At 43.1% G+C, this 24,807-nt stretch overlaps 1 protein-coding gene across 1 annotated transcript; it reads left to right on the plus strand.

Moving 5' to 3' along the window:
* The first annotated feature begins 921 nt into the window (after positions 1-921).
* On the plus strand, positions 922-24,807 carry txndc12 (thioredoxin domain containing 12 (endoplasmic reticulum)). Its single transcript, XM_070886102.1, has 7 exons — positions 922-1,049; positions 1,518-1,578; positions 11,447-11,499; positions 11,665-11,738; positions 13,732-13,801; positions 20,554-20,637; positions 22,692-24,807. The coding sequence occupies exons 1-7, from the start codon at positions 950-952 to the stop codon at positions 22,763-22,765; spliced, it is 516 nt and encodes a 171-aa protein (XP_070742203.1). The 5' UTR covers positions 922-949; the 3' UTR covers positions 22,766-24,807.

Below are 24,807 nucleotides of genomic sequence, written 5' to 3' on the forward strand. Positions count from 1 at the left end.
TCCTGGGAGAAACACTATTGGCAGTCACAGTCTCGGTGATCTGGTTCCACATTCTTTTTTCTGGAGGGCTTCCTGGCCTCCTGTGGGTCGATGACATCTCTTCCAGTGTTGACCCCCTGCACAAAGCTTGAGTGCTGCGACTGAGACCCGAGGTGCCCCTTACCTGGCCTGTTGTGCCATTTGTGTTAGATTTGAAGTTATTTTATGTGTAGAAAGCAGCTCAGCTTTAAGAGCTGCGGACAGCCTTGAAGAGAAGCAGGCTAGCTTTAAGTAAAGCTTTGGACCCCTGCTGAGCGCAGTCAGTCAGCAGCACTAGACTGTCATGGTAATTATCAGACAGCACCTGACAACAGTCAGTGGCAGGGTTGCAATGGAGCTTGCAGTTGTCACCTTACACGTGGAAGCTGGCCGCACATTTGCGGATGATGTCGCCAAGGGGCAGCATGTATATGAGGAATAGGAGGGGGCCAAGAACAGATCCTTGGGGCACTCCTGGAGATAATGATGCGGGGGCAGGAAAATAATTGCAGTTGTACCTCATTTTTAAGTTTTCGCTTGACTTTTGAGTTGTCAGCTTTTTTGAGACAGCTTGTGGTTATTCCAAGTTTTGGAGATTGGCAGGCATGTGGTTGGGAACTGTTCCGGGGTGTCCTGAGGACGTCATAAGGTGCCATGGAAGACCCGACTCTTCCTTGTCACTGAAATGTATCATCAGCTAAGATTGAGTCAGGTAGCAACCACATTTATGGAGCTTGCTCATTTTTCTAAAGTGCCACACAAAAAGCAGCCGACACTTTGCAATCCAGATGGGAGATGTGCGGTATCCTGATTTGGGAGCGGGGAGATATTTGAAATTTCAGTCCAGAAAGTGTTACACTGCCTTCCAGTGCGTCACTTCCGCGCTGCCCCTTGCTCCATTGAGTTACCGGCGAGAGGCTCAGAACTGCTGATGATGCTGACGATGAAGCTGCAAACCTTCTCGCACCTCATCGTGCTTTGCATTCTTCTGACCCGCTCCCAAACATCCAAGAGTGAAAGTCTTGGAAGAGGTAGGACGGCTTTTATTTGGTTTTTAACTGTGGCTTTGTTCTTTTTTCAATCAAAAACTCTGCAAACCCGAAAAATACTAATTGTTGTGGCTACAGTTGACCCGTTTCCTATATTTATATCATTCTTTATTTATTTGATAAAACGTCCGGGTGGATAATGCAGCTGAAAATGTATTTTTTGTTTTGGATCCAGCCATTGGTCAGAAATAAAAGGGAGAAGAGTTGTAATAACATAGGGCAATAGATTATTTAATCTCCATTTTGACTTCCAGTATCTCACCCTACAGAACCACCCTTTTGTAAATATTGTCCTCACACGGACCAGCAGTGTTTATGTTAAAACGACCCAGTCACCGTAAACAGGAAGACATTAGAGTTACGTTTGTTGTTTTGGATGTAAACGTTTGATCCATGTAACTCGACTTGTTAGAGATGGGAATTCACAGCAATAACAATAATGTGTTTCAGGATTTGGAGATCACATTCACTGGAGAACACTGGATGATGGAAAAAAAGAAGCTGAAGCCAGGTATGTAAAACTAAATGGAAGCTTCCTGTTCATGTTGGGAATTGGAGTTTGTGACTTTAAGTTTGTATAATTACTTGGTAATTGACTTTTTTCTTAAAACATTCTAGTTAATAACAAAATGTAACATTTTGTCTGAACATGATTTATAAAAATGTAATTTCTGAATGACACCTGGTTATGTTTAATTCCATTGTCAGCACTTACTGTCCTTTACGTATGTTTGATTTAGTGCCAAATCTATAGAACAGGCACGTGTATGATTTTGATATCACATACTTATAGGAAGAATATCGTATTACAACCAGTAGGACTGGTTGTTCTACAATGCTTGCCAAGTACAACATTACTGCACAGCACCTCACTTCCTGGAAGTAATTATTTTTTTCTGTAATATGTCAATTTAAATTGCTTAATTTTTCAGTTACCTCACCACAAGGTGTCAGTATTTACCTTTCCAAAAGGAAACACATTCTTCACCCCATGCAGCAACTGTTGCAGGTCAGAATGGGTCAGAATTTACTGTAAAAACAGTGATGCTAACTATGCTCACTGTTATTTATGTGTAAATCAGACAGCAGCTTCAGGCAAGCGCAGATCATTGCCCAGAATTTGTGGTTGGAGGCTTCCCGCGAGCGGATGCTTCTGACCACAAATCAGGATCAGTTCCTATCGAGTGGAGGGTAGCCAATGTAACCCCACTTTTTAAAAAAGGAGGGAGAGAGAAAGCAGGGAATTATAGACCGGTCAGCCTGACATCAGTAGTGGGTAAAATGATGGAATCAATTATTAAGGATGTCATAGCAGCGCATTTGGAAAGAGGTGACATGATAGGTCCAAGTCAGCATGGATTTGTGAAAGGGAAATCATGCTTGACAAATCTTCTGGAATTTTTTGAGGATGTTTCCAGTAGAGTGGACAAGGGAGAACCAGTTGATGTGGTGTATTTGGACTTTCAGAAGGCTTTCGACAAGGTCCCACACAAGAGATTAATGTGCAAAGTTAAAGCACATGGGATTGGGGGTAGTGTGCTGACATGGATTGAGAACTGGTTGTCAGACAGGAAGCAAAGAGTAGGAGTAAATGGGTACTTTTCAGAATGGCAGGCAGGGTACCGCAAGGTTCTGTGCTGGGGCCCCAGCTGTTTACACTGTACATTAATGATTTGGACGAGGGGATTAAATGCAGTATCTCCAAATTTGCGGATGACACTAAGTTGGGTGGCAGTGTGAGCTGCGAGGAGGATGCTATGAAGCTGCAGAGTGACTTGGATAGGTTAGGTGAGTGGGCAAATGCATGGCAGATGAAGTATAATGTGGATAAATGTGAGGTTATCCACTTTGATGGTAAAAACAGAGAGACAGACTATTATCTGAATGGTGACAGATTAGGAAAAGGGGAGGTGCAACGAGACCTGGGTGTCATGGTACATCAGTCATTGAAGGTTGGCATGCAGGTACAGCAGGCGGTTAAGAAAGCAAATGGCATGTTGGCCTTCATAGCGAAGGGATTTGAGTACAGGGGCAGGGAGGTGTTGCTACAGTTGTACAGGGCCTTGGTGAGGCCACACCTGGAGTATTGTGTACAGTTTTGGTCTCCTAACTTGAGGAAGGACATTCTTGCTATTGGGGGAGTGCAGCGAAGGTTCACCAGACTGATTCCCGGGATGGCGGGACTGACCTATCAAGAAAGACTGGATCAACTGGGCTTGTATTCACTGGAGTTCAGAAGAATGAGAGGGGATCTCATAGAAACGTTTAAAATTCTGATGGGTTTAGACAGGTTAGATGCAGGAAGAATGTTCCCAATGTTGGGGAAGTCCAGAACCAGGGGTCACAGTTAACGGATAAGGGATAAGCCATTTAGGTCCGAGATTAGGAGAAACTTCTTCACCCAGAGAGTGGTGAACCTGTGGAATTCTCTACCACAGAAAGTTGTTGAGGCCAATTCACTAAATATATTCAAAAAGGAATTAGATGTAGTCCTTACTATTAGGGGGATCAAGGGGTATGGTGAGAAAGCAGGAATGGGGTACTGAGGTCGCATGTTCAGCCATGAACTCATTGAATGGCGGTGCAGGCTAGAAGGGCCGAATGGCCTACTCCTGCACCTATTTTCTATGTTAAATATTTCTGTGAAAGTACTTGATGGTCCCGGAGATTCAGAAACTTGTGGTCCTGGGTCTCTACGCGAAGGCCCACGTATTCCACGAGCTCATGTGCTTCGTATGTGTCCCTGGGATTACTTGGGCTGGCCCAACCAATCAAAATGGGGGTATTCCTATTCATACTTGTGGTGAATTCCGTTTCTATGGAGCTGCCATAAGTATGAATGGGAATACCCCAAAAATACATTTTTAAAAACCCATTACATATTTAAAATTAATTCAAATGCAATTTAATTAAATATTTTATACAAAAATTTATTTTTTTGGAATTTTTTTTTTTACAAAATAAACTTTCCTTAATGGACAGGGTTTTTAATATATACATAAGAACCATAAGAAATAGGAGCAAGGGTAGACCCCTCGAGCCTGCCCTGCCATTTAATAAGATCATGGTTGATCCGATCATGGACTCAGGTCCACTTCCCTGTCTACTCTCCATAACCCCTTATTCCATTATCATTTAAGAAACTGTCTATTTCTGTTTTAAATTTATTCAATGTCCCAGCTTCCACAGTTCCCTGAGGCAGCGAATTCCACAGATCCACAACCCTCCGAGAGAAGAAATTTCTCCTCATCTCAGTTTTAAATGGGGCCCCTTATTCTAAGATTATGCTCTCTAGTTCTAGTCTCCCCCATCAGTGGAAACATCCTCTTGGCATCCACCTTATCAAGCCCCCTCATAATCTTATACATTTCGATAAGATCACCACTCATTCTTCTGAATTCCAATGAGTAGAGGATTAACCTCGTCAACCCCCTCATCTCCGGAATGAACCTTGTGAACCTTCTCTGAATTGCCTCCAAAGCAAATATATGGAAACTAAAACTGCACGCAGTATTCCAGGTGTGGCCTCACCAATACCTTGTACAACTGTAGCAAGACTTCCCTGCTTTTATACTCCATCCTCTTTGCAATAAAGGCCAATATTCCATTGGCCTTCCTGATCACGCTGTACCTGAATACTATTCTTTTGTGTTTCCCCCAGGTTCTGCTGTACTGCAGCACTTTGCAATCTTTCTCCATTTAAATAATAACTTGCTCTTTGATTTTTTTTCTGCCAAAGTGCATGACCTCACATTTTCCAACATTATACTCCATCTGCCAAATTTTTGTCCACTCACTGAGCCTGTCTATGTCCTTTTGCAGATTTTTTGTGTCCTCCTCACACATTGCTTTTTCTCCCATCTTTGTATCGTCAGCAAACTTGGCTATGTTACACTCGGTCCCTTCTTCCAAGTTGTTAATATAGATTGTAAATAGTTGGGGTCCCAGCACAGATCCCTGCGGCACCCCACTAGTTACTGATTGTCAACCCGAGAATGAACCATTTATCCCGACTCTCTGTTTTCTGTTAGTTAGCCAATCCTCTATCCATGCTAATATATTACCTCCAACCCTGTGAACTTTTATCTTGTGCAGTAACCTTTTATGTGGCACCTTGTCAAATGCCTTCTGGAAGTCCAAATACACCACATCCACTGGTTCCCCTTTATCCACCCTGTTCATTGCATCCTTAAAAGAACTCCAGCAAATTTGTCAAACATGACTTCTCCTTCATAAATCCATGCTGACTCTGCCTGACCGAATATTGCTTTTCCAAATGTCCTGCTACTGCTTTAATAATGGACTCCAACATTTTCCCAACCACAGATGTTAGGCTAACTGGTCTATAGTTTCCTGTTTTTTGTCTGCCTCCTTTTTTAAATGGGGGTGTTACATTTGCAGTTTTCCAATCTGCTGGGACTTCTCCAGAATCCAGGGAATTTTGGTAAATTACAACCAATGCATCCACAATCCCTGCCGCTGCTTCTCTTAAGACCCGAGGATGCAAGCCATCAGGTCCAGGGGATTTATCTGCCTTTAGTCCCATTATCTTACTGAGTACCACCTCCTTAGTGATTGTGATTGTGTTAATGAATGAATGATAACATTTTATTTTTCTAATTTTTAAAACTCTTACGCTGGTAAAAGCAAGCCTTACGCCTGCTTTTACCAATTGTAAGACTTTCAAGGGCATTCACTGGGCAGAAATTGGGCACATAGCCCAACTCTCTGTCCGCGGAGGCCCTTTTCTTCCGGATGCGTGTGATCCGTCAAGAGGATTCTTGGCAGATCGCAAGTTCCGGGTTTAGGCGCATGCGCTTCGCATGCCCAAACCCGGAATTTGCGTGGCCCCAATGGGCACGTGTGCACCTTGTAGGGGCCGCGAATTCAGGCCCTTGGAGTTAAACACGAAAATCCGGAAGTTGCTGTCCGAGATGCGCTACTTCTCTGTAAGGTGTGCAAAAACGGCATTTCGCTGCCTGGGTCTTCATTCAATGGGCCTGAATCCGCGGCCACAAGGTGCACACGTGCCGGTAGGGACCATGCAAATTTCGGGTTTAGGCATGCGAAGCACATGCGCCTAAACCCAGAAGTTTCGATCAGTCAAGAATCCACTTGACAGATCACACGCATCCGAAAGTAAAGGGCCTCCACGGGCGGAGAGTTGGGTTATTTGCCCAATTTCTGCCTAGCGAATGCCCTTGAAATGCTTATGACTGACAAAAGCAGGCCTGATTTTATCATGCTAAGACTTTTTAAAGCATAGAATAATAAATTTTTTTCAATAATTTAAACATTTAAAATCCTGTTAAATAAGGCAAGAGGATTTCCAACCCTCTGAGAGAAGAGATTTCTCCTCATTTCAGTTTCAAATGGGCGGCCCCTTATTCTATACAGATTAGACTCACTGAAGAAAGTTAGGGCTTGTACATTTCAGTCTAAGTATCCTTTTTAATGGCTTGATGAGTCTTGATTACTGCCACATAACCACTCCAGCACTGAAAATAAACTTTTACAAGTGTGAAGTCTCATTCCTTTAGCTTTTAATTGTTGGAGATTTAATTTTTAAAAACTTTTTCTTTGCCTCTCTTTCTCTCTCAATCCAGTCTATCTTTCTCTTTTTATTTTGCTTTCTGTACCTGATTTTACATTAGCTTCATGATTCTAACTTATAATTCCTGCCGCAGTTCATTAACAGTTCTTCAGTCTGGTTAAGGAGATACACAGTTGCTTGTCCTCTTCACACAGATCCCAGATGGCCCGTGGAGGGTGCTGTGTTGTTTCGATCTCTCACTTGCAGCAACTTGCCTTGCAAAAGCTAATGGAAATTCAACGGGCAAGGGCAATTCTAATGAACACCAGTACCGTTCTTTTGCCAGTTACAGTAGATTTTGGTCCATGTGTGTTTTCTCATGTGACACTACTCCTGGTTGAGTGGCAGGTGATCTACTCCATTTGCTTTTTCTAGCTGACTACTAGGGGGAGTGTGAGAGTAGGGTGACTGATTCTCTTATTTTTTTTGATTGGGAAGCATCTGAATTCCAGTTTATGGTTTAGTGCAAATTAAATATTAAGTGGCATTTCAACTGGATGCATCTGGAGAGGTGAAGATAATTTTCTTAACACAGAAAGTTGTTGGAGCATGTATGTGCTGCCACAGGGAGTGATGGAGCCAAAAATATTTTTTTTTTAAAAGGGAATAAATATTTAAAGCAGAGGAAGATATCGGGCTTTGGGGCGAGAAGGCAATGGGATTAATTTTGGATTGCTCGAGCAAAGAGCTGCCACGGACATGATGGGGCAAATGACCACTTCCCAGTCTGCAAGCCTCTATGAAGAAATACATCATAATATTGATTCTAGTGGATGTCTAAAGTACAGAAGAGAACTGAAGCTGTGGTTTCCAATGGCCAACACAGTTCCTGTAGTCTGTGCAACATTGGTTCAGCAAATGTGTTTTTAAATGCCTGTGAACAAAGGGATGAAAATTCCAGGTCGAGTCCGTCTGAGAGTGTTGCACAGTCAAAGAACTGTTGTGTGAAACTTTGTTGCCAATTTACTCAGATAATACAGAATCTTGATGTGCAGCTAGTGTGTGCTTGGAGGTTTACCATAAATGCAAGCAACTGTCATTATAATTGGAACATTTTGTGAGGAATTACGGTGTGAAGTTTTGTGGGTTTTTTTTCACCAATTCTCTCTTTCTCTTGCAGTGGCTCAGTGGGTAGCACTCTCACCTCTGAGTCAGAAGGTCCTCGTGTCGAACAGGCCGCCATCATGCAGCCCGGCACTCCATTTTGGGTGCTGGGCCGGTCGATCGCGTCCCTGGTGACAAAGTGTGTAGCGGCCTACCCCTTTAATTGAAGGACGCCCCAGGAACATCCCTCCAAGGAAGTGGTCAGTATCAGTTGTGGCTCAGTGGGTAGCACACTTGCCTCTGAGTCAGAAGGTTGTGGGTTCAAACCTCTGTCCAGGGACTTGAGCACATGAATCTCGGCTGACACTCCAGTGCAGTGCTTTTTTTAAATATTTGAGCTAAGATTGTGAAAGCCAGTAGGCTATTTGTCTGCATGGGCACACAACTGAGCTCAAACCCATTTTTGCAAAAAACATATGCACAGTAAGGAGCAGGATCCCTGGGGGATTTTCCCCTCCCTGGCTGTGGGCCATCGATGCCAACAGTAGTGTCCTAGGGCTAATAAGGGAAATCAAATGGCGCATGTGGCTGGGATCAACTAACTCCGAACAGGCTGGGGTTTGAATCTGTAACTTTCTTGGGCTGGGTGGGTCAGCTGCTGAGTTATCAAAGGAGAATGCAAAATCTCTGTTTTAACATACTGTCGCACAAAATACTGCAGTTGTTTTGTAATGCACTACCTTTCACACCTATCAATATACACTGAGCCTTTATGGATTTTGTTGGTCAGCAGAGGAAATGAATTAAAAGAACAATCTGAAAGTTGACACTTGGAAAGGCAGTTATAAAAAACGTATATAGCTGTATGACAGAACATGCATCACTTGTGATACAAATAACCTATGGCACAAGTTGCTGAGAGTTATGTTGCCTGTTTCATTTTGTAATGTACTTTCTGTAATCCATTACCTCTGGATAGGCATCTTGATTTTATTCATTAAAGTACCAATTGTGAGGTCCCCCATTGTGCGACTGAATCATACAAACAAAAATATCGTGGGTTCAATTTTCTTACCTGTGCTGAGTTAATTGATTTTAGCTAGGACTAGTTTGCAGTAGGAGAGGTACAATTGACGTTGACGCCCCTGGATTGAAAGAGAGAAGAATCAACCTCATTGATCATTATCCATGAACCTTGAAAGAAGGTTTGTGTGTGTGTGTGTTGGGTATATACAGGACAACTTGCTAGCCCCCACTCAGATTAATACATGAGGAACAGCACCTGGGGCTGAATTTTGACTCTCCGCAGCGAAAACCCGGTTGTAAAGCTCGGGCAAGATCCTTGGCTCCTTGTTAACGGTGGCGCTTGGAAGCACCGCCGGGGAGAGCTTTGCCGGACGTGTAACGACACGATTGCGTTACCGTCTGAGTTTTGGCACTCGTCCGACCCATTTGCTGCGCCCAGAACACTGACAGGCAAAACCTGTCGGTGCAGCCCTGCCAGCAGTGGTAAGTTGGAAAACCTGCAAAAAAGGTAAGTTAAAGTTTTTATTTTTAAAAATTTATTTGCAACGATTTGTTAGCTAAGGGTCTTGGTAATATTATTTTAATTTTATTTCCCCCCCCCCCCCCCCAAGGTCCCTCTCGCAGCGTGCTCAGCCCTGCAATAAAGTTGGCGAGGATCACATTTTGTGCTGTGATTAATTATGCAACGCCTCCCTTTGCGATGCAGACCTCAAAGGCCTTAAATCGGTAATGCAGCGAAAACGGTAATTTTCACACATCACTTGCGTTTTCGCCCAAAAACGATGAAACCCGAAAATCCAGCCCCAAGGTATCTATCAAACTCTACCCTGGCCTTCAGGATAGGAAAGGGAACAGGAGAGATAGTGGTTAAACGTAGTAGCCATGACATTTGTGCAAATTATATGGCACTTGATATTCATTTAGTTTTTAGCTTGCAACATTTCAAACCTCTTTCAACTTAATATTCAAATGAAAATTTAATAACTATAAAAGAAAGACAGACTTAGATTTATATAGCGCCTTTCACAACCACCGGATGTCTCAAAGTGCTTTACAGCCAATTAAGTATTTGAGTGTAGTCACTGTTGTAATGTGGGAAACGCGGCAGAACATAAGAACATAAGAAATAGGAGCAGGAGTAGGCCATTTGGCCCCTCGAGCCTGCTCCACCATTTAATAAGATCATGGCTGATCTGATCAAGGACTCGGCTCCACTTCCCTACCCGCTCCCCATAACCCTTTACTCGCTTATCGCTCAAAAATCAATCTATCTCCACCTTAAATATATTCAATGACCCAGCCTCCACAGCTCTCTGGGGCAGAGAATGCCACAGATTTACAACCCTCTGAGAGAAGAAATTCCTCCTCATCTCAGTTTTAAATGGGTGGCCCTTTTATTCTGAGACTATGGGCTCAATTTTGGCCAGGAGTTGCTACGTTTTTTTAAAGAGTAACTTGGTTTTTCTGGCGTAACTTAAAAATCCCCATTTTCCATGTTCAATTTGCACCAGTGTAAGTGAGTTAGTTATGATTTTTTTTTGTTTTTTTTCTCTCAAAAGGGGGCGTTACCAGCCACCTACGCCAGTTCTGCCCATTTAGGCAACTTTGGCCAGCTAACAGTTACTCCAAATCTACCTAGGCCAGCGTATTTGGCCACTTCAGAAAACCCTTGTGGAGAGTTAAGAAATCGTCGCAGGTAGGTACATCGGAGGCCATTCGGCCTGGGATAGAGGCAGGAAGGGAAGTGGAGAGGACCTGCACCTAAAGCACCAAGACTTACAAAGCACCAAAACTTGGAAACAAAAAGTAATAAGCATTCAATAACAAATAAAAAACTGAAGTAAGTCCTACCTTCATCTTAAAACTTGGCCCTGGAGGATAGTGGGCCGGCCGGTGTGGGAGGCCACTCGGCCTGGGCTAGGGGCAGGCAGGCAGGAGAACTGATAGTGCTCCTGCCTGGATGACTTCTATCAGTTCTCCTGCCCGCCTGCCCCTAGCCCAGGCCGAGTGGCCTCCCGGTGCGATTTCTAAGATTAAAGTGATTAAAGCTTCGAATCAAATGGAATTAAGCAGTCCGTGCAGTTGTCCGTCCATACCCCTACTCACAACATTTGGCCGGCATCGGGTCCCACACAGCGGCTGCAGCAAGACACGGAGAGGCTGGGGGCGAGGAGCTACCGCGCATGCGCGGACACGCCACTGCGCATGTGCAGACATCCTGGCACTATTTTTGGTGCAGGATGCTGGCTCCACCCTCGACTCGACTGGCCACGTTGCGCGACCACAGGGAGGAGGCCGGACAGCGGCCAAAGTGGGAAGGAAATTTTTCGGCGCACTTCTGAACGGAAAAAAGCGACGCATCTCCAGGAAGTGCGCCGAAAAACAGGCTGGGCCAAAATTGAGCCCTATGTCCCCTAGTTTTAGTTTCCCCTACAAGTGGAAATATCCTCTCTGCACCACCATGTTTCAATAAGATCACACCTCATTCTTCTGAACTCTAATGAGTATAGTCACAACCTACTCAACCTATCTTCATAAGTCAACCCCCTAATCTCCGGAATCAACCTAGTGCAGCCAACTTGCACACAGCAAACTCCCACAAACAGCAATGTGATAATGACCAGTTTATTTGTTTTTGTTAATGTAATCTTTCATAAGGTGAGTAATTGTCCATTTACTCATGCAAGGCACTAAAGATGTCTTGTTTCATTTTTAGTGGTCTACCATTGATGTTGATTATACACAAAAGCTGGTGTGGTGCATGTAAAGGTAGGTTCCAATTTTTGGATTGTGCTAAGATTTTAAATTGCTTTTTTTAAGAATGTTAATTTATTTGGCTTAATTACTTTGGATGCTCTTAAGTACCTTACAGCTACAGAGAGGTGGAAGCAGATCACTTGTAAAGTTTGTTGTGAATTGTTCTTTTTCTACTAGCACTGAAACCGAAGTTTGCTGATTCTCAAGAGATCTCAGAACTGGCCCATAACTTTGTCATGGTGAATATAGAGGTATGAATATATTTGATTTGGCCTTATGAACATATGAAAGTGATGGGCAGGTAAAGACTGTCTGGTTCTTAAAGTCTGCCCCACACAGTCATGATGCCTGAAACATTGGGATTAGATATCTCCTATCCACCAGCAGCAATGTAATCTCATGGGAGAGGCAAAAAAACAAGGCCAAGCTTGAAAAAAAAAAAATCAGGAAAATTTCTCTCCGAACTTGAGTATTCAAAACTAGTCCAGCAGACCATGGGCCAGAATTTGCAGTGGGTAATAATTGTGAACTATCAGCGGTTGCCGTTATTACTCCTTTGAAACTGACTGCAATTTCAGGATGTCGCACAGGCACATCTAAATGTGGAATCGTGAAGTTGCGGTCAGTCATTCACTGCTCTAACATCCCTCCGCCCCCCCCACCCCCCATCCAAACCCCTCATAGCTGGCAATCACTGAAATCAGCGAAACTGGTAATATCATTGTTAAATACCCCATTAACTGTTGGGCCTTGTTGGATTAGTTGTAACTGGGGTTTTAACAGCAAATTGACTGCTAAACAAACAATATGGCCCCTCAATTTTGTGGAATGTCAAATTTTTCTATTATGATACAAATTACAATTTTTAGGAAACTTTTTAATTTTTTTAAGTTTGTTCATGATATTTCAGGTTCTACCTTAGCTCCAATCTTTGTTTTACGCTCTTTACATTTTGTTTTTAAATTGGGATAAAGACAGGTTCTCATTTCCTGTTGCCCTGTTTGTGAGCATTCTGCAATGTGATTGGCTGCTTAGACAGCTTGTTGCCGTCACAGCAGATCGCATTCGGGAAGCCCCACTATACTGCACTGAAATCACTTGCGCTTTGATAAAGCAAACCTTCCACCATGGAGATCGCGAGATCTCTGTGGGCAGCTTTATTCAGGTCCAGTGGTGAACACCTTTGCTTCGCTGCTGACGCAAATTCTGGGCCCATGTTTATATTGCCTGGTATTTCACCTACCTTTTATAAGACATATGACAAAGCCTCCCTGAGAGAGTGCAAATCCCCACTGACACCTGGGAGTCCCTGGCCAAAGACCGTCCTAAGTGGAGGCAGTACATCCGGGAGGGCGCCGAGCACCGAATCGCCGAAAGCATGCAGAAACCAAGTGCAGGCAGCGGAAAGAGTGTGCAGCAAACCTGTCCCACCTACCCCTTCCCTCAACAACTGTCTGTCCCACCTGTGACGGGGACTGTGGTTCTCGTATTGGACTGTTCAGCCATCTAAGGACTCATTTTTAGAGTGGAAGCAAGTCTTTCTTGATTCTGAAGGACTGCTTATGATGGATAATACATTATCTCTCCCTGCTTCCCTCCAGCCAAGAACTGGGCAGCTTTTTTTTTTAAAAAGGTATGCAAAGAGTAGGCACTCATTGCATGTGCCGACAACTTGTTCCATAGGTCTACTATTTTAGAATCATGGAAGCATAGAATGGTTACTGCCCTTTCCCCTTAGTCCTGCAAATGTTTTTCTTTCAAGTACTTATCCAACTCCCTTTTCAACACCATAATTGAGTCTGCCTCCACCACATTTTCAGGCAGTGCATTCCAGATCCTAACCACTCGCTGTGTTTTTTAAAAAAAAGAATGCTTTTTCTTATGTCGCCTTTGGCTCTTTTGCCAAAAGAACTACATAACATCTAACCTAGCTCCTGTGTAACTTATTCGCATCAACCATGGTCTTCTCCAGTCTATCAATAGGAATACAATATAGGTCTTTTACAGTAATACCTCTATCAAATCACCCCAAAGTCAACAGAACTCTCCAGTCAATAGACTGAGCTTTTTAAGCCTATCTGAACCTTTTCCAAAGCCTCTATATCCCGCCCCATGTGAAGGGATCAAAACTAGATGCAGTGTTCTAAATGTGGTCTAACCAAGGTCTTGCACAAGGATAAAATGATTTGCTTTATTTAATATTGAATAATGAAATAATGGGTATTTCCTGCTCTGCTTTTGTAGGATGAAGAGGAGCCAAAGGATTCAGTTTTTAGCCCAGATGGAGGCTACATACCTAGGATCTTATTCTTGGGTAAGAACAAAGTATCTTTCTGACTTTTGCTTGGTAGCTCCGTGCAGCAGCACAGTTAAGATGAGGAAGTCTGAGGGGTTGGAGAGTACAAAACCTGTGTAGTCATTCTGCAACCCTAAACACATGCTTTACTATACTGCATAGAGGTATATATTCATTTTAGGCCTACAATTATTACAAGCATATATACAACAACTTGTATTTATATGGCGCCTTTAATGTAGTAAAACGTCCCAAGGCGCTTCACAGCAGTGTTATAAGACAAAACAAATAAATTTGACACCGAGCCACATAAGAAGAAATTACGGCAGATGACCAAAAGCTTGGTCAAAGAGGTAGGTTTTAAGGAGCGTCTTAAAGGAGGAAAGGGAGATTTAGAGAGGGAGTTCTAGAGCTTAGGGCTCAAGCAGCTGAAGGTACACCACCGATGGTTGAGCAGTTATAATCAGGGATGCTCAAGAGGGCAGAATTTGAGGAATGCAGACATCTTGTGGGGTTGTGAGGCTGAAGAGATTAGAGATATGGAGGGATTTGTAAACCAGGATGAGAATTTTGAAATAGAGGAGTTGCTTAACCGGGAGCCAATGTAGGTCAGCGAGCACATGGGTGATCAGGACTTGGTACGAGTTAGGACACAGGCTGCCAAGATTTGGATGACCTCAAGTTTACGTAGGATAGAATGTTGAGGGCAGCCTAGAGTGCATTGGAGTACTCAAGTCTAGAGGTAACAAAGGCATGGATGAGGGTTTCAGCAGCAAATGAGTTGAGGTGGGCAATGTCATGGAGATGGAAATAGGCGGTTTTAGTTATGCCGCGGATATGTGGTCAGAAGCTAATTTCAGGGTCAAATATGACGCCTAGGTTGCGAACAGTCTGGTTCAGCCTCTGATAGATGCTAGGGAGAGGGATGGAGTCAGTGGCTAGGGAACGCGGTTTGTGGCAGGGACCAAAGATAATGACTTGGGTCTTCCCAATATTTAATTGGAGAAAACTTTTGCTAATCCAGTGCTGGATGTCGGATGAGCAATCTGACAATTTAGAGACCATGGAGGGGCCGAGAGAAGTGGTGGAGAGGTAGAGCTGTGGGTGCCATCAGTGTACATGTGGAAACTGACTCCGTGTTTTCGGATGATATCGCCAAGGGGCAGCATGTAGATGAGAGAGATAGGAGGGGGCCAAGAATAGATCCTTGGGGAACACCAGAGGTAACGATGCAGTAGTGGGAAGAGAAGCCATTGCAAGTGATTTTCTGGCTACAATTAGATAGATCAGAATGGAACCAGGCGAGTGCAGTCTCACGCAGTTGGATGATGGTGGAGAGGCGTTGGAGGAGGATGGAGTGGTCAGCTGTGTCAAAGGCTGCAGACAGGTCGAGAAGGACGAGGAGAGATAGTTTTCCTTTGTCACTGTCACAAAGGATGTCATTTGTGACTTTGACGAGGGGTTTCGGTACTGTGGCAGGGGCGGAAGGAAACCAGATTGAAGGGATTCAAACATGGAGTTGCGGAAAAGATGGGTGCGGATTTTGGAGGTGACAACACGTTCAAGGACTTTGGAGAGGAAAGGGAGATTGGAGATGGGGCAGTAGCTAGCAAGCACTGTGGGTTTGAGGGTTGTTTTTTTAAGGAGAGGGGTGATGACCGCAAATTTGAAGGCGAGGGGGGGACAGTACCCAAGGAGAGAGAACTGTTAACAATGTCGGCTAACATGGGAGCCAGAAAAGGAAGTTGGGTGGTCAGCAGTTTAGTGGGAATGGGGGGGGGGGTCAAGGGAGCAGGAAGTGGGTCTGATGGACAAGATGAGCATGGAGAGATCTAGAGGGGAGATTAGCGAGAAACTAGAGAAAAATGCAAGCTTAGGGCTAGGGCAGGCGGTTGGGGGACCCTCAGAGCAAGTTTGGCCTGATGGGTTAGGGGAAGGAAGATAACTGGCAGAGGCAGCTGATCGGATGGTCTCTATCTTTGAGACAAAGAAGTCCAAGAGACGGTTAGCAGTAGCCAGGGGTTATCTTTGCATTCCAGAATGATCCTGGAATAGTGAGCAGTTTTGGCAGACACGAGTAGGACTCGATAATGCTCTATGTGGTCCAGCCAGATCTGGCGGTGAATGGCTAAACCAGTTGTCTGTCACATCTGTTCAATTCTGCGTCCCTTGGGCTTGAGGGAGCAAAGATGAGGGCTGTACCAGGGGAAACGGCCAGGGTGAGAGAGAATAATGGTTTTAATGGGGACCAAGGCATCAAAGCTGGTGGTGAGGGTGTGGTTGAGCAGATCGGTGGCTGCAGAAATGTCATAATGAAAGAAGGGCCAAAGGCTGGACAGTTTGTAGTTGATAAGTGCAGTTGTAAGAGAGTTTGGAGAGTTTTTTCCAGGGGCAGATGCAGAAGGAAGTAGGGTTGGGTGGGGAAGGGGGGATGTGGGTGGAGAGCGATACAAGGAAATGGTCAGAAATGGCCGCCTCTGTAATTGACATGGTTGGAATTGCGAAGCCACGAGAGATGGCAAGGTCAAGTGGGTGGCCGTGATTATGGGTTGAGGAATTCACATGTAGGGAGACATTAAGGGAGGACAGGAGGGTAGTGAACTCTGAGGAGAGAGAGCTTGATGAATTGAGATGGAGGTTGAAATCATCGAGGATGAGAAGTCGCTTGGTGCAGAGGCTGAGGGAGGAAAGCAGTAACAATATCTCGGTGATAAAAATTTTATTATACTTGGGTGGGCGGTAGAGAAAAATCATTTTAAAGGAGAGATGAGATATTCAAAGGAGGAGAAAGTGCTGGAGGAATAGGGGGACAGACCAAGAAATGGTTTGGTGCTGAAAGCTATACCACCACCATGGCGGTCTGGGCGGGGCAAGTGGTGAAAAGTATAGCCAGGCGGGGAGGCTTCGTTTAAAGATAAGGTGTCATCACCCCTCACAGTTTCTGTCAGTGCCATGATGTCGATGCAATATCCACAATAAGCTCATGGATGACAAGGGTCTTGTTCGCAAGCGAACAGACATTCTGCAAGGAGATCCAGAGAAGATTGGCGATGGCTGATCTACTGCCAGCATACACAGGCTCAGCACTTGGAGGGTTTGAGTTGGACGGGGAGGAAATTGGCAAGGTCAACCTCCCGCGGGCAAGCTGGGCGGCAAGGTCGGTGAGAGAGTAGGATGGGACAGTTGGGGTTGCTGCTTGTGAGGAGACAACGACGAGTGCCACGGTGGGCCCTTTGGAGAATGCCAACCGAGGCACAGAGGGAAGCTGCAGGAGAGAAATAAAAAAACAACTTCTTGCCAACCAACTTTTTTGCCTTAATTATTCCACCACTGGATTTTGTGATGTTGGGGTGGACCCAACTTCTCCTTAAATGAATGGCAATTAACTCTGCTGACAGGTACTGGGCCCTAAAGTTAATCCATTTCAATACATAGCTTTTTTTTTACTAATCTTTTACAGTGCTTCTCTCTGAAATCCTGTAACTTCCATCTCCAAGCACCTGTGTAAAGAAGATTAATTTGGTGACTTCACCCAGCTGGTCTTCTTTACTTGTCTTAGACTTCCTGTACTACTACTATTCCTTTTTCAAAAAATTCATTCCAGGGACTATGAGCATCACTCACAAAGCCAGCATTTACTGCCCATCCCTAGTTGCCTCAAGAAGATGGTGGTGAGCCGCCGCCTTGAACGGCTGCAATCCATGTAATAAGAACATAAGAATTAGGAACAGGAGTAGGCCATCTAGCCCCTCGAACCTGCTCCGCCATTCAATAAGATCATGGCTGATCTGATCGTGGACTCAGCTCCACTTACCCGCCCTCTCCCCGTAACCCTTAATTCCCTTATTGCTTAAAAATCTATCTTTGACTTGAAAACATTCAATGAGCCAGCCTCAACTGCTTCCTTGGGCAGAGAATTCCACAGATTCACAACCCTCTGGGAAAAGAAATTCTTTCTCAACTCGGTTTTAAATTGGCACCTCCATATTTTGAGGCTGTGCCCCCTAGTTCTAGTCTCCCCCACCAATGGAAACAACCTCTCTGCCTCTATCTTGTCTATCCCTTTCATGATTTTAAATGTTTCTAATAGATCACCCCTCATCCTTCTGAACTCCGAGGAGTAAAGACCCAGTCTACTCAATCTATCATCATAAAGTAACCCCCTCATTTCTCGAATCAGCCTAGTGAATCGTCTCTGTACCCCTTCCAAAGCTAGTATATCCTTCCTTAAGTAAGGTGACCAAAACTGCACGCAGTACTCCAGGTGCGGTCTTACCAATACCTTATACAGTTGCAGCAGGACCTCCCTGCTTTTGTACTCCATCCCTTTCGCAATGAAGGCCAACATTCCATTTGCCTTCCTGATTACCTGCTGCACCTGCAAACTAACCTTTTGGGACTCATGCACAAGGACCCCCAGGTCCCTCTGCACCACAGCATGTTGTAATTTCTCCCCATTCAAATAATATTCCCTTTTACTGTTTTTTTTCCCCAAGGTGGATGACCTCACACTTTCCGACATTGTATTCCATCTGCCAAACCTTAGCCCATTCGCTTAACCTATCCAAATCTCCTTGCAGCCGCTCTGAGTCCTCTACACAATCCGCTTTCCCACTAATCTTAGTGTCATCTGCAAATTTTGTTGCACTACACTCTGTCCCCTCCTCTAGGTCATCTATGTATATTGTAAACAGTTGTGGTCCCAGCACTGATCCCTGTGGCACACCACTAATCACCGATTTCCAACCGGAAAAGGACCCATTTATCCCGACTCTCTGCTTTCTGTTCGCCAGCCAATTCTCTATCCATGCTAATACATTTCCTCTGACTCCGCGTACCTTTATCTTCTGCAGTAACCTTTTGTGTGGCACCTTATCGAATGCCTTTTGGAAATCTAAATACACCACATCCATCGGTACACCTCTATCCACCATGCTCGTTATATCCTCAAAGAATTCCAGTAAGTTAGTTAAACATGATTTCCCTTTCATGAATCCATGCTGCGTCTGCTTGATTGCACTATTCCTATCCAGATGTCCCGCTATTTCTTCCTTAATGATAGTTTCAAGCATTTTCCCCACTACAGATGTTAAACTAACTGGCCTATAGTTACCTGCCTTTTGTCTGCCCCTTTTTTAAACAGAGGCGTTACATTAGCTGCTCTCCAATCCGCTGGTACCTCCCCAGAGTCCAGAGAATTCTGGTAGATTATAACAAATGCATCTGCTATAACTTCCGCCATCTCTTTTAATACCCTGGGATGCATTTCATCAGGACCAGGGGACTTGTCTACCTTCAGTCCCATTAGTCTGTCCAGCACTACCTCCCTAGTGATAGTGATCATCTCAAGGTCCTCCCTTCCCACATTCCTATTACCAGCAATTTTTGGCATGGTTTTTGTGTCTTCCACTGTGAAGACGGAAGCAAAATAATTGTTTAAGATCTCAGCCATTTCCACATTTCCCATTATTAAATCCCCCATTTCATCTTCTAAGGGACCAACATTTACTTTAGTCACTCTTTTCCGTTTTATATATCTGTAAAAGCTTTTACTATCTGTTTTTATGTTTTGTGCAAGTTTACCTTCGTAATCTATCTTCCCTTTCTTTATTGCTTTTTTAGTCATTCTTTGCTGTTGCTTAAAATCTTCCCAATCCTCTAGTTTCCCACTAACCTTGGCCACCTTATACGCATTGGTCTTTGATTTGATACTTTCCTTTATTTCCTTGGTTATCCACGGCTGGTTATCTCTTCTCTTGCCGCCCTTCTTTTTCACTGGAATATATTTTTGTTGCGCATTATGAAAGAGCTCCTTAAAAGTCCTCCACTGTTCCTCAATTGTGCCACCGTTTAGTCCTTGTTTCCAGTCTACTTTAGCCAACTCTGCCCTCATCCCACTGTAGTCCCCTTTGTTTAAGCATAGTACGCTCGTTTCTGACATAACTTCCTCTTCCTCAATCTGTATTACAAATTCAACCATATTGTGATCACTCATTCCGAGAGGATCTTTTACGAGGAGATCGTTTATTTTTCCTGTCTCGTTACACAGGACCAGATCCAAAATGGCTTGCTCCCTTGTAGGGTCTGTTACATACTGTTCTTAGAAACAATCCCGTATGCATTCTATGAATTCCTCCTCCAGGCTACCCCCTCCAATTTGATTTGACCAATCGATATGTAGGTTAAAATCCCCCATAACTACTGCCGTTCCTTTTTCACATGCCTCCATTATTCCCTTGATTATTGCCTGCCCCACCGTGAAGTTATTATTTGGGGGCCTATAAACTACGCCGACCAGTGACTTTTTCCCCTTACTATCTCTAATCTCCACCCACAATGTGATGAAGGTAGTCCCAACTAGGGTCTTGGGAAGGGAGTTCCAGGATTTTGACCCAGCAACACTGATTTTTGGAAAAGTATGGCTAGCAGTTCAGCTAGTTAACATAAGTCAACTCATTTCCAAAAATAGTTGATAAGCCACTAATTAATTTGACCAAAATGCATCTAGCTTTGTTTACATAATGTCAGATAGTCATAGGAACTAGTTGCTATACTGATCAAATGTTCTATTTGGGTTTTCTGGTTGCCAGCATACAAGAGATGATGTAACAAAAAATTAATTACAGGCAAGTGTGATAGATGAATTACATTTTCCTATTAATGAGGTAAATTTAGAGTAATCAGAGTAACTATTCTGTAACTGGCCTATTGATGATCAACTAAACCTGAATTTCTCTTCCATTTATTCAATTTTGCTGGTTACATTGCAGATGCTGGAGGTAAGGTTCATTCAGAGATCATTAATCAAAATGGAAATCCCAATTACAAATATTTCTACAGTTCTGCTGACCAAGGTGGGTATACAGCTAATATTCAGTAATTTCTTCATAGAACATTCTCTCTTTCTTTCTTCCCCTCTGACATTCTTGGTCGTTGCTCAATTCATTAGTTTCACATTCAAGATGGGGGAGTGGACACTCCTGGCTTCCTGCTTTTGCTGGCCATGTGTTGGAAGATAGGAGCGATTATAAGAAAATACTTGACCATGCTTTGTCGCACTGATTCTTGAGTTGCTCAACTTAGCATTCAAATTTTGAACTAATACAGGTTGAACCTCCCTTATCCAGAACCATCCCTCGTCCAGAACCATTCCCAGCTACTGGGTGCGCACACGCAGAACTCCGACTTGAACAAATTGAAGTCTTTTCTCGCTGCTGACTCTTGCAATCGCTGGCCTTACCCCATGATCCCCCCGCCTCCCCCACCCCCAATGATCTCTCTGCCCCAAGCCAGCCAACCCCGATATCCTCTTGCTCAGTACTTGTACTATCCAATTTAACATGAGCACCTGTCGTCCGGAAAAATCACTTATCCAGAACAAGCCAGGTCCCAATGGTTCTGAATAAGGGACGTTTAACCTGTATACTTATTTCATCTGTTGGTAAGTATGTTGCTGTTCATACTCCCCTTTTTATTTAGGAGTTGAGGAGCCGAGGCCATTTTGAACATTTCTCTTTCCCTTGATTCAAATAAAGTAATTGTACATCTGTCTATGTATACTGTGTAAAAATCAGTAATCAACTGAAGAAGAGAAGCAGTTTTATGTCTGGAGTGAGGGTGGGTGGAATTTTGTGATGTGATCCAACAAGCCTTGATTAAAAAAATGTTTGAAGATAGCTGAAGTTTTTGACTTTTTGGTTATATTGTGAATTTACTGGTCCCAGTGAAAACCGATGTATTTCAATCATAATGCCATGGGTCATGGAAGACACCTCACAATCCTCATTGCTGCTCTCTGTTTGGTTTGCAGGAGATATAATTCAAGCAACATGTGGTTGTTCTTGATCAACATAATTTTTTTAATAAACTAGACAGTATTTCTTCAGCAATTGACTCAACAAAATTCAGCACCACCATGCATTACGTTCTGAATGAATTCCAGATTGAACCATGTTACCAAAAGGGACTTGCTGAATAGTGGCCAGGTACTTCCCCATAGGAAGGGAGAGAGAATAAAATTGCAAATCACTTTAAGATACATCTGCAGGTCAGTTAAAGGGTGGCCATGAGAGGCTTGAGAGCAGACCTAACATCACTGATGGAATTATTTAACACTGTCGGCTGCACTAGAGAATTTTGTACTCCCTGGGTGAGACAACTTTTTTAAGAAGTTAGCTTACATATGATGGAATGTCAAAGGGTGCACTTAAAACAACAAGAAACTCTCCAATGGCTTAGTAGGCAAATGAGACATCTGGGATGTTGTTGAGCCATACAGAGCTAGAAGGTCTCTGGTTTGATCCTGATCTGTATGAGTTAATGAGGTCAGCTGGGGTGGTGATGGAACATCGGAGCCGGGAGAATCCAGGGCTCCCAACTTCTGATCAGGGCGCATGGCACCTTCTAGATAGTGCATGCATATAGACATCTGATGAGTAAATGATTGAGTTTATCTGTGATGCTTTGTTCAATTAAATAGCTTGGTAACCCTCACACACAAAGAATGCCACTTGGGCAGATCTTAAGTCAACACCCTCAGAGAGGGCGGGGTGGAAGAGAGAATGAGAGAAAGAAAAAATTGAGAATTTGAAATAAAATAATTTAGTCCTAATAAATAAATTGGGCCTTTCAAAAATAACTCATCAAAATTTATATATTTTACTGCTCTTTAAACTCTAGCTCTCGGAGCTTCCAAAAGTAACTGGAACACTTGATTTTCAGGAAATGTTCATGGCTATTTTCTGATTTGACCGGTGTTATGAGTAAGATATTTTAGGCCTTTCATTTTTTTTAAATGTCATTAAGAGCTTTTTCAAACCAGACTGAATGAAGTTGCCAATTTTTGTGTCTCTGGTCTTCCATTTGTCTTTTTTTTTTTAAATATCTTATTTTTTTTTCCTGTATGTAGTGGTGTTTGCCATGAAGGAAGCCCAGGAAAAGCTGACTGGTGATACAGAGCATCGATACACAGATGAATTTTGAATTGACCTGCCACTAGCATCTGTACACTGTCTGACCACAAGAGAGACCATTAGCCTTGTCTGAAGCCATTTACCAATTTTATCACTAATATTATTCCACGGTTAAATTTTGTGTTTTTATTTACTGTTCTTTAGCTCCTGAATAAATCCAGAAGTAAAATGTTGAACTCTCACAACTTTGGGAGATCACACCTGCTTAAGCAGCACTATTGTGGGATAACTTACCGATATTAGATAGATTGCATTCCTGTTGTGACAGTATATTAATACGTGTATTCCGGTTGTTCTATAGGGTAACTACTTTTAACCATTCATCTGCTTATATTTTTCTCCTCTGGAAAGTGTCACTCAAATCTGTCATGGCAAGGATGTCCCAGAAATGTCTGTGGGTTATAAAATTAGGTGAACTTCTGAATAATTATGTGTACAGTTGGAACATTCTTTTCAAATGTCAAACAAATGATTGGTGCTGAAAAAATATTCAGTGAGTACAATACAACAACTGTGCACTTGTTAGAATATTTGTCAGAGCTACAGCTACCTTGACCAACCTATCGGGTATTACACTTCAGTAGCATGGGAAAGGGATATAAACCATTCCCTCCCATTTCCTAAGACTGTCTTTGCTCAAACTGACCCGGTGAGAATTTGAGCCTGTATGTCAATGGATACTTGGATAGTAACTCTGAATTCTGCATCTGGAATCTTAATGGTCCAGGTAACAAACACAAGCATTTGTGATTTTCAATTCAAGCAGCAGTTCTTGTAGCGTCGAAGGCCCTGAAATCATGCCATGGTGTTATAACTTTAAAAACATTTCATGCACTGGTCTGAAATTCCTTCCTCTGCTCTTTTAGCACTGAAGAATGGTCCTCTGGTTTGGCCAAACTTGGGTGGGAGCCCTGGAATTTGGCAGCACTGCACTGTTGCTGCTGGCATTTGGAAACCTGTGGGAATCCTTTGGTTTGGCATCCCTGTAGAGAAGAAACATGATATTTGGTAGACATGGGGGAAGGGGATGGAATGAGAATATTGGCTTACTGGCGGATTCTAAATGTGCATCAGCAGTGAGGGAAGGGGAAACATGGGTCTGCCCACACAGGCTGGGAATGGGCTCTCTGGTCTGGCAGTGATGGTTTGTAACTTTCCAACCTCTTTTCAATGGGTAATGCCTGTGCTAAAATAGCAGAGCTATTTCCGATCCTAGTAACTTGCAGCATAATTGCAAGGTCATGTTTATAATATTTTCCTCACTGATTTGATTCTTTACACCTAAATTTAAAATGTTGTATACAATGTGCATCATATTGAATTATTCTGGCAACTGGGGGACTTCCCAGTACTGTATCAATATTTCTGAATTCAAAGGATTTGGAAAGATCCACTGAAGTCGGAATTCTGAACAGCTGTGAATCTCTGACAGTAACAAGCTGGGATGCAGGACCACTGATCTAGATTCAAACCATAAATATTTCAGATAATTGAATCATACTTACTTTCGTATTTTACATTACAGGAACTTTATATAACTTGAGGTGCTAGAAAACTTTATTTTGTTCCTAGAACTGTATTTCTTCAGCCAGAATGAATTTAACATTGTGTTCAATGAACTTGTTAATGGATGCCATGATATTTATAATGCAGAATGTTTTAAAGCCTCTAATAGAATTTAGCCTAGTGAGGTCCAACAACAGAACCATACAACCCATGCATCTGAAGGATTTGGAGATGACCTACCATGAAAAATGACAAGTGAAGTTAAGAAAATCTAATCAAGGTGCCAGTGTCATTTCATTTTAGACTATTTAAAATCTTGTGTTCTGTATTGTTCAAGAAACAAATCAGAGATGGGCCTGCAAAGCAAAACTTTTCTTTCTGTTGACCTGTTTGAAGGGATTCCTTGACCTAAACTTTAGAGCATGTACTGTAATGCAGGAAGTTAATTGGAATTGGACTAAAGTGGTGTTTTCTCACTACTGTATTTTTGATACATCTTTTGGAATGAAAAATAAAAAAATTAAAAGAAATTTCTGTTTGCTATAT

The sequence above is a fragment of the Pristiophorus japonicus genome, chromosome 8 (genome assembly GCF_044704955.1).
Source record: "Pristiophorus japonicus isolate sPriJap1 chromosome 8, sPriJap1.hap1, whole genome shotgun sequence".
Taxonomy (NCBI): domain Eukaryota; kingdom Metazoa; phylum Chordata; class Chondrichthyes; family Pristiophoridae; genus Pristiophorus; species Pristiophorus japonicus.

What these genes read in the sequence shown, in the direction of transcription:
- txndc12 (XM_070886102.1), top strand. Translation starts at nt 950, where the DNA reads ATGATGCTGACGATGAAGCTGCAAACCTTCTCGCACCTCATCGTGCTT. An exon ending in TTGTCATGGTGAATATAGAG is followed by an intron (nt 11,739 to 13,731) that starts GTATGAATATAT and finishes CTGCTTTTGTAG; the next exon opens with GATGAAGAGGAGCCAAAGGA. An exon ending in CTACAGTTCTGCTGACCAAG is followed by an intron (nt 20,638 to 22,691) that starts GTGGGTATACAG and finishes TCCTGTATGTAG; the next exon opens with TGGTGTTTGCCATGAAGGAA.